This window comes from Leptonychotes weddellii, chromosome 6 (assembly GCF_054177405.1).
Source record: "Leptonychotes weddellii isolate Sample4059 chromosome 6, ASM5417740v2, whole genome shotgun sequence".
In the NCBI taxonomy this organism is placed as follows: domain Eukaryota; kingdom Metazoa; phylum Chordata; class Mammalia; order Carnivora; family Phocidae; genus Leptonychotes; species Leptonychotes weddellii.
In genome coordinates, this window is record NC_138374.1 from 57,184,332 (window position 1) to 57,202,066 (window position 17,735).

The 17,735-nt window shown below is 37.2% G+C and overlaps 1 protein-coding gene across 1 annotated transcript in view; it reads right to left on the minus strand.

The window, feature by feature from the left end:
- Nucleotides 1–1,132: 1,132 nt before the first annotated feature.
- CABCOCO1 (ciliary associated calcium binding coiled-coil 1) overlaps nt 1,133–17,735 on the minus strand; it is a 73,127-nt gene continuing 56,524 nt past the window's right edge. The window contains exons 4-6 of the mRNA XM_081823103.1: nt 7,730–7,871; nt 7,185–7,325; nt 1,133–1,782 (exon numbers count right to left, since the gene is read on the minus strand). Of these exons, the coding sequence (XP_081679229.1) occupies nt 1,708–1,782; nt 7,185–7,325; nt 7,730–7,871 (358 nt within the window). The 3' untranslated portion in view covers nt 1,133–1,707. The remainder of the gene's footprint in view (nt 1,783–7,184; nt 7,326–7,729; nt 7,872–17,735) is intronic.

The following is a 17,735-nucleotide window of genomic DNA, read 5'->3' on the forward strand; positions in this document are numbered from 1 at the left end:
CTCAGTTGGTTAAGCGACTGCCTTCGGCTCAGGTCATGATCCTGGAGTCCCTGGATCGAGTCCCTGGATCGAGTCCCGCATCGGGCTCCCTGCTCGGCAGGGAGCCTGCTTCTGCCTCTGACCCTCCCCCCTCTCATGTGCTCTCTCTCTCTCATTCTCTCTGTCTCAAATAAATAAATAAAATCTTAAAAAAAAAAAAGAATTTACTGGGGGGTGCGTGGGTAACTCACTCAGTTGAATGGCTGCCTTCAGCTTAGGTCATGATCCTAGGGTCCTGGGATCGAGCCCCGCATTGGGGTCCCTGCTCAGTGGGGAGTCTGCTTCTCCCTCTCCCTCTGCAGCTCCCCCTCTTGCGCTCTCTTTCTCTCTCTGTCAAATAAATAAATAAAATCTTAAAAAAAAAAGAATTTACTGGAAGCCATGGTTGCCTCATGGGGAGAGAAATGGGGGTACCCAGCTTCGGTGAAATTTATTTTTCATTGTCTACACTTTGTTGTTGTTGTCTTTAACTGAGTGTGTATATTCCTTTATCAACTCAAATTAAAAAGAAAAGGATTTTATTTATTTATTTATCAGAGAGATAAAGAGAGAGAGAGAGAGTATAAGCAGGGGGAACGGCAGGCAGAAGGTGAGGGAGAAGCAGTCTAAGAAGGGAACCTGATGTGGGACTCCATCTCAGGACTCTGAGATCATGACCTGAGCCGAAGGCAGACGCTTAACCGACTGAGCCACTGAGGCACTCCTAAACTGGAAACTTCTGGAAGGAACTCTCCCCTTCCTAGTAATGCTCTCCACTCTCAAATACTCTGAAGTTAAGAAATTTGGAAAGGACCTAGCTAGTAATTAATTTAATTTATCCAACCTGAAACAATCAGTTGGCAAATAGATATTTTTCTTCTAAAATCATATTTTAATAAAGGTATTTAAAGGCTTGAGATGTTTTCAATCATTCTACTGCAATATAATGGTTAATTTGAAGAGCTCTGTGAGTTTGATTTGTATTTAAGATTTTTACAATCTATATATAGGTTGGTCTTTAATAACCATTTATACATTGCTTCTTTTTATATAGGTCATGTATTCTCCTGGGAGAGTAACAAGATTAGAAATAACAAATGTAGTACAGAATAAATTAAAGTGCTTCAAACTGCATTATATAATTTCAGAAAATTAGTTTTACACTGAAACATTTAAATAAGAAAACCAAGTGATTTAAGGTGGGGGTGGGAACCATAGTGTATGCATTTTAATTGCTATTGTTAGCAAGTTTTATCCTTGGCAGTGTGGTATCTGTTCACAGGGCTCCAGTAATATGGCAGCTCACTGGGTCAATATGGATAAAATTATTATTATTTTTCCTTATTTAAAAATGTTGGCTTCACTCTCCCTGAAGATGAATAGCATTTATTAGTCAAAATGTCAAAGGGGTATCGTAAAAGTAATTGTATTTTTATATATAATTCTCCAAACTCTTGTGTACAAAATGTTCTTATTACACTTAGTGCCATAAATTTGGAGGCTGTTACGGGACAGGAGATAGCAAAATGGGGGCCAATACTTTTCTAATTAGTTAGGATAATAAAATGTGAGGCTTGGTTTTCCTCTCCCAACGAAATGAAGGAGATATGCTGCTCTGGAGAGTCGACTATTCTGGCTGGTTGTGTTTGTTTCTGTGAAGTTTAGCATCACTCTCCTTGTACTGAGTCCTCAGGCCTTTTTCAATTTTTCTATTCGTGCATTAAAGGCCTCTTCCTGTATTTGCAGCTTTTCGTTTATCGCGGTCTGTGAAGACAATCATAAAAAAGTGGTTATGATGGAGCTATCTTTTGCTGCACATTGTCTTTGTGGTTTTGACATACTATAGTGCCTAAAGACTGACATTATCCCTCACACACCTTCCTGTTTTGCAGACAGAGCCGTGTTTCAGCCTGTAGTGATGTGATAACACTTTATCATATTTCTCTGCACATTCCCGATGTATAGCATGGCTGCTATGAACAGGAAGTGGTATTTGGACAGCCATTTTTCACATAGCCTTGTGTTGGAAGATAGGATAATTTATCTGTATTTTCAGACGGACTTTACCAATAAGCACCGAATCAGAATAACTGCTCTGGGCTCAGTTAGTGCGGTGTTGTGTGTCCCCCCCACCCCTTTGCAATGATGTTTTTGTCTCCTGTGTAAATACATTCTAAACGGGATCTCAAAAAACTTCTGTTGTGAAATCACAACACAAATAATCTCACAACTAAAATAATTCTCATAATTAAGAATATTCATCAGACATTATAACTCTTGGAATTATGCCACTTTGTGGTATAGTTTGGGTAGAAAAAAAGTATGTGATTGCTGACAGGTTTTAGTGTTTGCCGCAGCTGTGATAGCATTTAGCCTCTGGCAGTGATATTCTCTGGGCTGACATTGCTACCCGCAAAATTCCAGAAATCCTTCCACGTTATCTGAACATTAGTAGTCCCGGAAATGTCTTCCTTTTTTTCATGATGGGTAATAAAATTATGTATAGAGAAGCCAGTGGTGAGCGATGTGGCAAAACTGGTGTTTTGTTTAGGTGATTTAAAAAACGTTTACGAGTGTATGAGGAGTAGTTTATACACATAACTATTAATAAGCAATTTGAAGTTTAGAATGTTAACGTCTATAACATAATTTGATGTCTTCGGGGTAACTGTATTTTGAGAAACTTCTGTTATTTCAATTTATACAGAATAAATTTAAAAAATCAAATACTGTTTTGGGCTACATACAAATTTTCATTCTTATTTATTTATTTATGAGTGTAACTAATAGATAGTTTTGAAGTGTACACTCTGGTTACCTTATCTGATGAGATTTTGTTTCACCTTCATGGTAAGAATCAATATTTCTGAAAAGATCACACTGGTGTCAACAATTCTGGATCCTTATGTGAGTACCCATCTTTTTGATTCAAGTTTTTTTTCATTGTTGTTTTTTAAAGATTTATTTATTTTAGAGAGAGAGAGCACGCATGCGTGAGGTGGGGCAGAGGGAGAGGGAGAGAATCTCAAGCAGACTCCCTGCTGAGCGCGGACCTGACATGGGGCTCCATCTCACCACCCCAAGATCCTAACCTGAGCTGAAATCAAGGATAGGACGCTTAACCAACTGAGTCACCCAGGCGCCCCTGGCTCAAGTTTTATCAAGCCCTAGATGAAGCTCTGGCCTCTGGCTTCTCATTTTTTTCATTTTTCCTTTCTTGGTGGTTGGGTGGAGGGGGCAAGGAAGAATGAACATCGTCCTCCAGGTTACAAAGGAACTCTGTCATTTTTCAGGAATCACTAATCCCCTTGGTCATGGTTTTAGTAGAGGTGGAAAGAACATTGGTCTAGGAGACGGAGACATAGGGATTAATTTAGTTATGTAGCCTTGGACAAGTCCCTGAGCCACTTTGGGGATTAGTTCTTATCTGAAAAATTAAGTAGTTAAAAATTAAGTATGTTAACATTATATGCTAACTTTTAAATTCATAATTCCAACTCTTAATTTTCTGATATATTCACCAATGTTATATTTCAGTAATACAGCCTTGTAGGAGATTTTTAAAATATGTTACTCTTGCTTCTTTCTGGCGTGCAACCTATTAGACCATAGAGGAATTGAAACGGTTTGAAGAAATAATCTTGTCACAATTCCAAAGAATTGAGAAGCACCGCTCTAACTAAACAGCCAATTCTTCCCACTTTCAATTAATGTGCTCAATGTCCACTAATAATTTCCTTTCTTTCAACCAAGGACGCAGCTACTATCATCTACCAGCTTCTGTTTCATGGTGTCACCAGTGTTTGCACATTAACTTGGAGACCTTTCTGGTATTTCACTGAGACAAAATTCATCGACACAGGTGTGGGCTTGCGGGAGAAAGTTCGTGAGGGTAAGGTGCATGCCGAATAGCGTTGGGTGCTGACAGGAGAGCTACATTTCAGATCTCTAGCCTGTGGTGATCAGTACTTCGGTTCAGACCCAACCAGCAGAACCTGGACGAAAAGCCTCCTGCTCTGGACAAGAACGAGGTTGTCATTAGTCTACCATGTCTCCTTGTTATTCCTCGGAACACTGCTGAGCAGATTAGCTATCCCACCAACCACTAGCGTAGGAAAAGTTTCTATTGCCTTTAAGGGAAGAATGGAAAACCCATGACCTGGGCTCAATAGCCTCTCACTGACCACTACCTTGAGGTATTCTCCCACTCAGATTTTCTTTTCTTTTTTTTTTTTTAAAGATTTATTTATTTATTTTTTTGCAACAGAATGAGAGAGAGAGAGCACATGAGAGGGGGGAGGGGCAGAGGGAGAAGCAGACTCCCCGCCGAGCAGGGAGCCCGATGCGGGACTCGATCCAAGGACTCCAGGATCATGACCTGAGCCGAAGGCAGACGCCCAACCAACTGAGCCACCCAGGCGCCCCCCACTCAGCTTTTCTAACCTGGAATTTCAAGTTGACCTAAAAATACCTAGTCCTAAGATGGCAAACTTCCCTCAAGGTTTTTACATTATTTTACCCTGTTGCTTAGGGCCAACAGCCAGCATTTAATGTAAGAATGTAGTGTTAGTATTCATATTTTTCTGAAACGTAATTCTTTAAATATATTAAAGTTTGCTCCATTGGGTATAATTTTATTATACAACTCAGGGCCAAAATAATTTCATTTTGAATGTATCTTTAAAATTAAAATACCTAAACTATATAAGCTTAAAATGTTTGCTCTATCCAGTATAATTTTAATTAATATCTCAGGGCCAAGATAACTTCATTCTTAATAAATCTCTAGAACTATAAAGTTTGTCAATGGGAAAGTAAGTGGATTAACATAAAAAATTTAAAGATTCACACTACATTCTCTGAAATTTCTGAATTATAGAAAGGGAAAAATGCCTGAAACCACGCTGGAGAAGGAGCTCTAAAAACTGTATTCAAAACATGAATTCTCTACTGCCTTTTCCTCCAAAAATTATAATAACAGCATGGCTCTTAAATAAAGGAGAAAAAAAAAACTATTGGAAAATTGAAAACATCTTGCAAAAACTAACTCATTAAATGGTCCTACAGCAAGTCAACGTGTTCCTACACTGACCACTGACATGTGGCTACCTTTGAACAGGGATGCTGTAGTTTTAAGAGCCAGCAACATTGGAAGGCAGGGTTTAGAAGGGGAAAATAACTCACCTATCTAAAACAGGGGAAAAAATTTAGGTAGGCAGAGAGTAATTAAACTTGGGACTTGACCAAGACACAAGGGTAAGCACTGAAATCGTGCCATACCACCGGAGTATTAAAGTCCAAAGTAGTCTGGTCGTGATATTAGAGGTTGTGTGGTTTTTGCGGATAACACTGGGATTGGAACGAGAATCCAGGTCACAGCTCCCATTCAGGGTCTTTCAACAGTTTCTGACCCTGGAAACACTGGATAAATGATTTAGTCTTTCCGTGTCTATCATTTTTCAATTTATTTATCAGGGAAGTGCCTGGCTCATTCTCATGTAGTTTACCAGGACTATTGAGAGAAAAGACATAAAGGGGTTTGCTAGAACTTGAGACATTGTATAAATCCACATCACCAAGCCATTTTATTGAAAAATTGGCAGTAATTTGGCCCAGACTAATGTCCATGAATCCACTTAAAATGGAAATGATTGTGGCACCTAAAGGATCTCCATCCCCCACCTCTGGTCCAAGTCCTTTCTATGCCTAATTGCATTTAGACGAACAAGCTAATGAACTTCCAGCCGCAGCAAGGTTGGCTTTAGGCCAAAGGGACAATAACACACATATACAGCAATCATATTCTTTCTGTTATAGAGTAGTGGTATAAATGTTGCAAACTCTAACAGTAAAAAAAAAAAAAAAATTCAATGAACAGTTAAAAATACACTGCTCACTACATGGAACATGGCCTTGGTAAAGATGTTTTCAATTTTGGGGGCCTGCAAACAATTCTATTACTGTCTAGTAGTTCCTCAGCAATAATTTCAGAGCTGCCGGTTGGCAAAGGAGCCCAGGGCCATGATTATACATAAACTATATTTAGATGAAATGTTATCAAATCTAAAAAGGAGATATGTTCTGAACTCAGTTTAATTCAACTGCACTCTGCCCTTCCACACAGTAACCAGTTATTACATTCATGGGATTGTTAACAATAAAGCTTTGTGTAAAACGTGTTCTACCACTATTTCTGGTAAACACTAAACACCCCTTATTAAGCTGAGGACTTTGGCTGATTCTGTTGGTATCAAATCATTAAATGTTATATAAATAGTGCATTAAAGTTTGATGATTAGACAAGTAACAAGGTATGCTTATGCCAAGCTAATCTTTTGCTCTTTCTAAATTAGTTGTTAATATAGTGTGCTTTTTATATATCATCTATGTTCAGATAACAATTAAATCTTTCCCTGAGATGCATTAATATTTTAAACATGTAGTTTGTTGTTCTATTGATTCATGGTCATTTCTACAAGAAATTGTAAATCTTCTTAAAGTATGCAATTCACTTATTTAACCATTTTGCCTGAAAAATGATGCAAATCTTTGTGTTGAGGTAGAGATGGGTTTTTGTTTTGTTTTGTTTTGACAGGAAAGAAAGGTTAGACATAAAGTTAAGCTGACTGATCCCTGAGTGGCAGTTGCTACCGGGATGGCTATCCCATCACCATTTCCAGGTAGCCTTTGGTGTATATTGCTTAGCTATTAGTGGTACATAAAAAGGAACAAACTCTCCGAGAGGGAGTTCAAGGATTTGAAGGCCTCTCTTTAGAAATTTGGTGGGAAGACTTACCTAAGAATTATGGTTGATCTTCTGTGTTTGCTGTTAGAAAGGTACTCCATTTACTCTTGCATGAGCCATGTTTACAGTATGATGGGCACGAAGTTTTTACCGTTTTACTTTTTGGGTTTTGATGACGGATGATTGTGGAAACTGACAACACATCCTACTCTAGGTGCTGTTGGGGAACCTGTTTCGTGTGATCTTATTGAGTCTCAGATGACTCAACTGTGAATTACGGGGAGATGTGAAATTGAAGTCCTCCATCATAAGCATCACTCTTGCTGGCAGAGTGTGGGTAGTGTTTACAGACATTAAGGCTCAGGTTGGCTAATTAACCAGTAATAATAAAGTAAGTGAGCACACTATCAAGGCTGAGTACCTGAATGCCAATTAAAATATCATCTGTGACTTGATCCAGAACTGCTTTTATATCTTTGATGGTGAAACCCACTAAAGGATCCACGTTGGAAGTGTTGGCTTCTGACTGGGATTCCTCAGGGCCTTGTTCTTGATCCAATCCCTGGAATATTAAAAATAAAGAACACTCAGGTGACTTCTGGAACGTTCAGTGATTTATATGTAACCTAAAACTTCCCCTGGGTACTTTTTTACAAGGAATGATGTTGGTCTGGAAGATTTTGATTGGATGTTATCCTGCATTTCTGTTATTCATGAGCATCAAGACAGATCAAGTCATGGTGCTGCTAATCAGTGCTTACTCTGAGGAAAGTGGAAGTGGAGAGATTGAAATTGCTGAGCCATCCTCAGCTGGCCCACCAGCAAGTCAACCCTAAAAGAAATATTTATACTGAACTGGGGAAAATCAGAGGGAAAGAAAATGGAAGAGCATTTGGTTTTTTCCCTCCTGCCCATAGAGAATAAAATGCTGAGACAAGGTGAATTAAGAGACAGAAGGAAACCTACCTTCATTTCTGTATCCAATGTTGGAGGTGGCTCTATGAATGTTGAATAAATATCAAATGAGATTCCTTCTTCTAGAGGATCCGGAAAGAGACCACGTGAAGCCTTGACAACCTCTAACACTTGCTGGAGGGGAAGAAAAGAGCTGTATCATGGTGACTAACCACAATTTCAGCCAATTCATTCATTTCTCTTTCTATATTGTAATGAATATATAGGATATAATACACAGCACATATTATATAACATATATCATACAACCTATTATCAATTAAATTAATTAAAATTATATGATAATATATAATTGTGTATAATTAATGTGCATATAATTTTATATAAGTGTGCATATGCATATATATAGTGCCAAGTCTATTATATTTTAAGTGCTATTTCCTCTGAATGCTTGATACCACTGCCCTCTTAGTTCTCTTTTGCTTTTTGCTCTCTGTATCTCTGTATCTGATAATTAGCATTTTATTCTTCCCACTGTCTTATTCTCTTTCTATACTGTGTGGCTTAGGACTTCATTTTTTAAAAAATTTTTTATTTTATGTTAATCACCATCCATTACATCATTAGTTTTTGATGTAGTGTTCCATGATTCATTGTTTGTGTATAAAGGACTTCATTTTATACTGTCTTGATCTTTAAATGTTTTATGTGTCAGTGTTCCCTTCCTGTTGCCTACAAACTCTCTGTAGGTAGAGACTGTGCTTTAGATCCTCCGTATACCTTCTCCAGTTCTGGCAGAGTTTGGGTGCTTGAAACATTCACCAACAGCCTAATTGTGATCAATGTTACTCAGCAGAGTGTGGCCATTCTTGGGGGCAATGGCAAAGTGGCCACCGAGAACTTGGTGATGAGGACAATAAAGACTCTGAAGGTTAATGCATAAAGCCAGTACACTATGAATCAGAGAGGAGATCTGCAAAACCAACCAAAAACACAGAGGGTGAGGCAAGACCTCACCGTGAGCACTTCAGAATTTTGTAGCAAGTGTGTAAATCTGAGGGAGGGCGATGGTTGGTCAACACTGGAAATGAAGAAACGGGAGTCAAGTCAACTTAAGCAGTGTCCATCCCACTGTGACTTGAAGGTGAGAAAGAGAGGAGGGTACTGATTACAGCAAACATCTGAATCATTTAATTAGTTCCTCTTGTTCTGATTCTGTGTTTAACAAGCAACATCTTGATCATAATTTGACTTCCCATCTCCATTGATCTATAAAGATGTACCCTGCTCAGTGCTTTGATCTTCATGCCTATTGCATTCCTCACTGTGCATCGGTATGTTGATGTTCTCATTTATACAGTGAGCTTGCTTTTGAGGCCCAGAGGTGAAGCCACCCACCATGTGCTGACAAAGACAGACCCTGAACATACATGTTTAAAGACAAAACTCTGGAAATGCATAAAATCACCAGCTAATTACCATCCTCCGGGACTTGGAAAAACCTGAAATCATCATCCATTCGTTTCTAACTTCTCCACAATATTTCAAGTTAACTTACCTGTTAAACATGTGGTCATGTATAACTTATAGGTTGTAATGTTTCATCGTTTGAATATTAATAATGTTTTCTTATTTAGATAGGTTTGGGAATGTCCTGAAAGCTCAAGCTATTGCTTGGTCATCCCAGTGTATTTTGCATTGAATTCATATTATTAACTTTAATTCGATTTTATAGGAAGCTGCTGCTTAGTATAAATATAGAGAAGAACTGAAGTGTTAGGACTCTGTAGTCAACACAATTTGGAAACCAAGTGATTAAATGGTTGGCTTAAGGTCAAATCATCACTTAGTGCCCGGGCTGGGAGTTAAACCCTGCTGTGCCAACTTCTTGTCCTGGGCAGTTTTCAGTATCCATGTCATCATGTTGCCATACTTGGAAATTATTACTATTAATCACTTAATCTCTATTCTGTTAGGTGACATCATTCCAGATCGTTCTTCTTAAGTTGACTAAATGTTAATCAAAATAGAATCTAAAAAAATATATATAAGAACAATTCTTTTCTGTCATCATATTCATGTCATTTTTTCCCCTAAATGGGACATACAAACATTTTCTTCTTCCCACAAAACTATTTGTACCTTTTTTCATCATGCTTGTTTTTCATCCTCCCACACCTTATATTGCTCTTTATTTTACCAAGCTAGGAAAATGAAACAGCTAAATATAATTTAGTGTCCTTTGCAACATTATCAGTAAAATAAATAAGCTGCACATGGGAATCTAGAGACGAGGGCAGATGATGAGTGGTATAGACTTTCACAGAGGGTGAGGAATAGGAATTTGGGGGAAGTGGTGCTGAGTTAGCCATTGGAAAGCAGAGAGAAAGGAACCCAATAGGGTTTACTGCATTTACCGTAGACCCAGAGAAAGAAAGCATGAGCAAATCTTCAAGGTAAAATATTTCTTTTAATGAAGCAGAATTTTATTTTGTTGCTCTTGCCAAATTTGTCTTGCAACTCTGCTTTTCTACACACAGGCTATTTCTGCAAATTGTTTCTGTGCCCTTGGTGGAAGTTCACAGCAGATGGCCTCCACGTCCTGGTGGTAGCCGATTCCCCCCGCCTCCCCTTGTGCCCTTTTTTCCATCGGATCATACACATGAGTGCAAGCAGATATTTGTGTGCAAGTTTCGTCCCTCACACCTCTGTGGTCCACGTTTCTTTACAAGGCTCATCTGAACTACTTGCCAACTATCCACTTTTCCTGGTCTTTGGCATTGGTTGTGTGTGTGTGTGTGTGTGTGTACTGGGCACATACTCGGGAACTTGGACCACTCCCAGACCCACATTATTATTATTTTTTTTGATGGAGTGAAACTCCTGTTTATCCCAAGAATCTCTTTTGCTTGATTTTTATGAATATAGCTCATAGCTCATACAGGTATTCATTTGATTTAATTCCTGCACAAAAACTGGGGGTGAGAATTTCTTCAGAGTGTTTTGCATACTATCAGTGAACCAGATCATAGCTACATTTTTCTCTTTCACAGAGAGTTACATTTGGCTTTGTTACTAAGATACTACAAAGGAAAGAAATGTCCCAGTTTCAGATGGGGGTAAATATAAAGTCATCTCATTAATAATAAGAAGGCATACTGTCAAATATACAGTTTGAAATAAACCTAGTGCCAGAAGCATCATAGTGATTTTTCCCCCCATTAAGTAATCTTTTTAAAAAACAAGTTTAAGGAAAATTAGAATCAATAATTGTGGTGAGAGCACAGAGCCAGCAAATATGTTTAAATGAAACCGTCTGATGCAATACTTTCTTAAAAAATACAATTAGGCCTTTGTATTTTTTTAACAAAACCTCATGTTTTACAACATCACTGGTTCTGTAATAAAATCTATTTAAAACAGAAAGACATGGTCAGCTTTATTAAGTTAGATTTTCTGAAAGAACGTTATAATTTCCTCAAGTCTATGAATAGTTGGGGCAAATTAAATAAAGCTAGTTTTATAACTATTTTATACATTCCTGTAGCATTGTAATTGTCTCATATTTTTTTCCTCAAAAGTCTAATATGTTACCTCTTAAACCTAGGAAAATAAAAACAGAAAAAGGATCAAGTATGTTTATTAAAAAAATGCTCCTATTTCGTACCCTGATTTAGCAAGCACCCTTTCTTCTTCTCTAAGAGAATAGCACCCATAATCTTCAGATCAGGAAACAAAGGAAAAGACTTTAAGTGACTTGCCTGAGGCCTAATGCTGAGATTAAAAATCAGGAGTTTCTGATTATACACATACATCCATTTGGCCAAATGATTGGTTTTGCTTGACTTTCAAATACCCCCTAAATATTACTTTGAATGTAAAGCAATAAATGTGTTTCTCTTGCCATTTTTGAATGCTTGCACACAAATGGATATAATAAAAACAATCATGTTGTTCCATGTGAATGCCATTTATATTTTTTCTGATAATGAGCAGACCATTTGAACCAAGGTGAGTACATTAAAAGCTCTAATAAAGAAGAGAATAGATTTCTAAACAGAATAATGGACTGTTAAGTGAACATACAATAAATAACTTCTACAGATGTGGTCGCTAGAAAATTAGTTTTGCATAACTTACCAATATACATTTCCCCCAGATGTTATCTGTTACATGAAAATTAACTTAAGTTAGCTATATTGTTCATTACGTGCACACTGCATTAGTGTTATTTAAGATGGTTTACAATCTAAGCTTTAGTTGAATTGTGCTATGGTATTTAAAGAATATCAAGTAAATGGCTTTTTGGTATAATTTAATACTCATAAGTACAAAATTTCATCACTAAAATATTCTGTAGGTTTTAAAAAATCCAAGATCTTTACAAGCCAAATGAAATCACTAGAATACTTTTAAGATGTTACATATTCAATATAAAATGGACATTTATCATGGGAATAAGTGATAGGAATTTTGAGTCCTCCTGGAACTAAGTACAGGGTCAGTGTAGGTTTGAAGAATGCTTATAGGAATTAGAATCTGCTTCGGATCTTACTGTGTCTGAGAAGAAGTATAAAAATTATATCTGAAAATTGTGTTACTTCATGCTTTCTTTTTCTATTTTATGTGTTAGTATTATTGATAGTACAAACTCTGGCTTACTGTTTTTGTTATTGTGTTGTTTTTTAAATGTTTTTTTTTTGTTACTTATTTTTTTATTGTTTTTCTTTGGAAAAACTTGTGGATGGATTTGTGGGTAGTGGTTGTACTGAAGACATCTATGATCAAGGTGGCAATTACTAAATGATTAAATCCAATTATTAAAATATTCAAGATATTAAAACATGCCATTGAAATGACAACTCACCATTGTTTTGAATAGCAGAAAGCAAGATAAATCCGTTAAAACTTTTTTGGAGCGATAGAAATACATACAAGAAACTGGTATGCTTTAAAAAGACATTTGTTTCAAATTGTCAGATGATGACTTCATATGTAAATCAAAACTTACTATAAAATGTGAAAGTTTCAAAAAGCAAACTTTATTGCAAACATTTCCCAATACTAACTAAGGAAAAAAGGCACAAAAATTCCTGTAATGTTTTAACTATTTTCTCCCCTTGAAAAAAGGCATTACTCATTTGCAAGTCTAATGAAGAGGTACATGTGTGGTTCTGGAAATTTTTGACAAAAATTGTAACCCCTTGCCCACAATATACTACACAAAAAGTAACAACACATGAGTGCCACCTGCAAAATGCAATAAACTCTGGTAATGTCATACTGAGGCCATAAATTTAAAATCAAAAGAGAGGAAATTCAAAAGCTCAGATTATCAGAGAAACTTCAATTAATCCATTTCTAAAGTGTTTTCTTTTGTGTTCAGGCCATTACAAACTTCTTAATATACCCCATAAATGTAGAATATCAATTCTGCTACAACAGTCCTCCTCCCCCTTTGCATTTTTGACTTGGAAATAAATTTGCAAATGCAGCATATTAATTTTCTTTCCTGTGCTTAATATGCAGTATTTACATTTTGAAAAGGTTCAAAATGTTGCCAGGCTTCTGCAGGGTATGAATAGACATCTAATAACAACTTCTATTTTTATCCACAACATACTGGCAGTTTGAACATCTATAACTTAACAGAGCTTTGAGACCACCAGATCCACATGCCGATCACCTCAACAGTGACCTGTGACACAGGACACGTTAGGACAGGAAATGAAGACTACCCATTCCAGCTGAAGTGGCAAGGAGGAATTTAAGTTGGCAGGCCCACAGTAAACCAAATTGCAGTCTGGCTAGGACACTTGAGTTAACACCTTGTGCCCATTTTTATTTATATCTCTTGATTTGATCTTGTTTAACTTGGGCTTGAAATTTTTTTAAAAAGTGAAATAATGAAAGAAACCGATTCCAGAGTATTTTAGACATCTTTAGTATTTCCAAGTGTGGTTCTACTTAAGGCCAACATTACAATTTGAAAAGAAATCTGAATACTCCTATCTTAATGACCTCAGACAACAAAATCCTCTCTAATGAATTTGAAAAAAAAAAAAGTACCTTCTTGTAGTATAAATGCAATTTAAAAGGAAAAGATGTTTTGATCTGGCTCTGGTGTAAACATTTCCTGAGGGATAGAACAGTTCTTCAGATACCCAGATATTTTCTAAAGATGGCAATAATCTGGAAGATAGACCACTGAATTATAGGCTTTAGACTTGGCTCTATTCCTAATTGTGTGATGCTAAGAAAATCCCTAGGCCTCAGTTTGTTTATCTGTAAGAGTAGGATAATGATAATTGCTACCTGGCTACTTCATTGGATTGTTTCAAGCACAAATTAGATAATGTGGATGAAAATTCTGGGAGTTCTTCAAAGGGAAAGTATTATTAAACCCAAAGGTGTATTATTATTATTATTTATAATTACTGTTATTATTGAAAGGATCATCTTTCTAATGCCAGCGCTGGAAGACAGAGTAGAGTAGCCATATTAAGAATACTGGTCCATGCTATTTCTATATGAAATTGTTAACATTGCCCCAAGAGTCCAGCTAATGCAGAAGAGTTTGTTAATAAGGACACACCATCACCCTGTTTCCATATAGTCACAGCCTTTAAATTACCAAATATAAATCCAATGTCATCTTATTTGAAGAATTCCTTGGACCCAAATAACTTCTCTCTGGAGACCTAGAGAACACGACATAGTTAGTTGTTCTGTGGCACGATTGGGACTGAGACAAACCATGTATTTAGAAAAGGAGAATGTTTACATCTAACTTTCCAAATTAGAAAAGCTGCCCCTCCCCCCTTCCCCACCCAATTTATCACTTTTTTCACCTTTCGTTTTTCAGCATCCAGTGTGGTCTGTGGTTGTCCAGACTGAGTTCACTTCCAAAAGATTCCCTTTAACAGATGTCGTCAAAGGTAAGGAGTTAGGGCCTATAGGACACATTTTTTGCGTGTCCTTCTTGTGAAAACTGAAACGCCAGAGCTCTTGAAACTGCTAAGTTCAACATTGTACTTTTGGTTCTTAGATTGACCTTATCTTGCAACTTCCTCAGGGTGAGAGAGGGAAAGTATGGTTGGTTCTATTATAAATAATTGGAAAATAATTAATGCTTTTCAAAGATTTTTTTTAAAGATTTTATTTATTTGACAGAGAAAGACACAGTGAGAGAGGGAACACAAGCAGGGGGAGTGGGAGAGGGATCCAAGATATTTTTAAAAAGCCACTCAAGAGTATATTTGTTTAGCTTACTAAGTTACACTCTAAAAGGCATATCCTTGAACTCAGTGTAAAGTATTTCAAACAGTTCTGATCATGGATAAATGCGTTTTGGCTTCATCTTGGCATTCTATTTAAAGCTTGATGGTTTTTAATATTTAAAATTGAGGAAATACTCTAAATTATCTCCTGTTTCAAGAATTAAGTATCAGTATCTGTAAATTAGTCAGCATGATAAAGATGAGTTATGCAATTATCTTTGCCGAAAGCCAGTGTTGAATTTTCAAATATAAATTTAAAAAATTGATTTTACATATGTTGCATTCTAATTATATCTTATGATAGCTTCTATGAAGATGAAATTATTTCATGGCCTTTATATTTGCGAATACTCTTTTTGAGCAAGTACCTGGAATTTGCAGAAATCATCTGAGACAATAAGTCATAATGAATAGAAGAGAAACTACGGTAAATGAAGGAACCCTAAGTCTTTGGTTCTAGTCTTTCTCTTTTCACGGACTTCCTGTTATTTTCACAGCTTAAATTACCTGAGTAAGAGGAGACTGAAACTATTTGGATAAAGCTATCCATGTAATTTACTTAACTTCAAAGCATACCAATTGACTTGCCCTTCAGTCCCGAAGTCATCATCCGTTGGAAGCAAAAAAAACCCCTCCAAAACAAAAAAATTTCTTAGAACTATATTGAAATTAATTTCATTTAGAAATATAAAGTTTTATTTTTTTAGGCCAAACTAGAATGTTTGTAGAGTGCTATGAAGTCTTTAGAGCAGTCAACATACTATTATTATTCCTGACCTCTTAGACCCAAGATGTCTATTTTAAGTAATCTGACATTAAAAATATGCTGACAAATATAGATTAAAAAACAACACAGGAAGTTGTAAATCAGTTGGTAACCCTTAGCATCAAGGAAATAAGAGACCACGAAAATGTAGTCATTTACTTTAGTCAACCTCAACTTTAATTTTTAACTAAAGAAAATTCGCAGAAGGCATGATGTTTACATTTTGGATATTTTATTCATAGTTTGTGTGTTTCCTTTTTCTCCAGTGGGCTCATAAATTATTACAAGGAAACATGTTGTCACAGTTATAAATATTTCCCCCTCAGCCTAGCTCCCTCCACCATCCCTCCCCCAGCCCTCCTTTTAAAATCTCCACTAACTGGTTCTTTAAGTGCAGTAGTTATTCTTCTTTGATCAGCAGGGCAGGATTTTCGTGCTTCTGAGAAAACTGCTGTTGATTACTCTTGTGTCCCTGGCATTCTGGAAACAGGGCTCTTTCACGGAGCACCCAGGCCCTTCCTTCCATGCCGGGCAGCCCATTATTATATACATGGGGGTGTCATTATTTCAATAACCTAAAAAGAGTCTTGTCTTTCCTTCCCAGGAACAGCTCTAGGTCCTCTAAGTTTCCGAGGCTTTTCATGGAATCGGAATTCTTGGAAATTAATTACAAAACTGGTTTTGTGAACAATGGCATACATAGCAATAGATTTTTGCAAAAAGACCTTTCGCTTATAATCTGTTAAAAAGAAACTGAAATCATGGCAACTCTGAAAAATTTAGGTGGTATCTGTATTCCAGATTTGAATGTTTTAGAAATCTGGATTTTTTTTTCCCCCCCATTAAATGTGTAGTCAGAGTCCTGCATTGGCTCTGCCACTCAGTAGAGAGCATCTCTGGAGCATGTTTTCTTTATTTGTAAAATCAGGGGGTGAGGCTAGGTCATCTCTAGTTCAGTTACAGATGCTATATCCTACGTTACTAAATTTCAAGTGGCCTTTTCTCTAATTATACAAGCCTCGGAGTTGCCAGGCTCTGCAGATCCTCAGATTCCGTATTTTTCTGTCATGATGTAGAAGAATATTTGGATGACAGTCTCAGTACTTAATGGAATCTTAGACAAGCTGCAGCTTGTCCATTTATTTCTACTTAATTATCTTCCACAAACCTGTTCCTCCTTCATTTTCTTCATCACTCAATGACATCACCGGCTTCTTGGTTTCTGGACTCAAAATGTTGAGGTTGTCTTCAGTTGGTCCCTCTCCCTTGGTCCTAACATTAAATCAGGTGTTGGGGGCACCTCTGTGATGTGTCACACCTGCCCCCTTCTTTTTCTTAACCGCGCCCACCGGGTAGCCTCCAGAGCCAAGATCTTGCCTTCAGAGATCATGAACTCCAGCCACACCGCATTACTACTTTCCCATGATGCACACTGCCTACAACATAGTGGGGGCTCGATAAACATTTGCTGTGGGGAAAAAAGAAAGCCAGCCAGCCAGCCAGCAAGGGTGAATGGAGGTGCTTTCCCAGCCATGAGTGTTGCCTGTGCTGCCCTCTTTGCTTGGAGGGCACTTCTTCCGAATCCTGGCCAATCGATATTCCATCTGCCCTGCCAGGCTAGCTCATTCACTCCGGGGAAGTTTTCCTTGGTCTCCCTTGTGCTTCAGAGGATTTTGCTTATTCTCCTTGCAGAGTATTTGTTCCATTGTACTTGGGAGTTACAGCCATGCAGGAGGGATTTCCCACCACTTTGTGGAAATGACTTGAGGGCAGAGACCGTGTCATTCATCTTGGGACCCTAGCTCAGGTCTTTGTACAAAGGTGGCATTCATTAGGTGTTAAATACTCCATTAGGGTAACCATTCATTTAAAAATTTTCAGGGCTGCCAATTTGTTTGATCTGCTATGGTTCAGTTTTAAAAGTTTAACACGAAAAATGTACCCCCTGGAGAAGCAAATCTGATGGTTTATTATTGCATCAGGGCAATACATGTATTTCTCAGTTATGAAA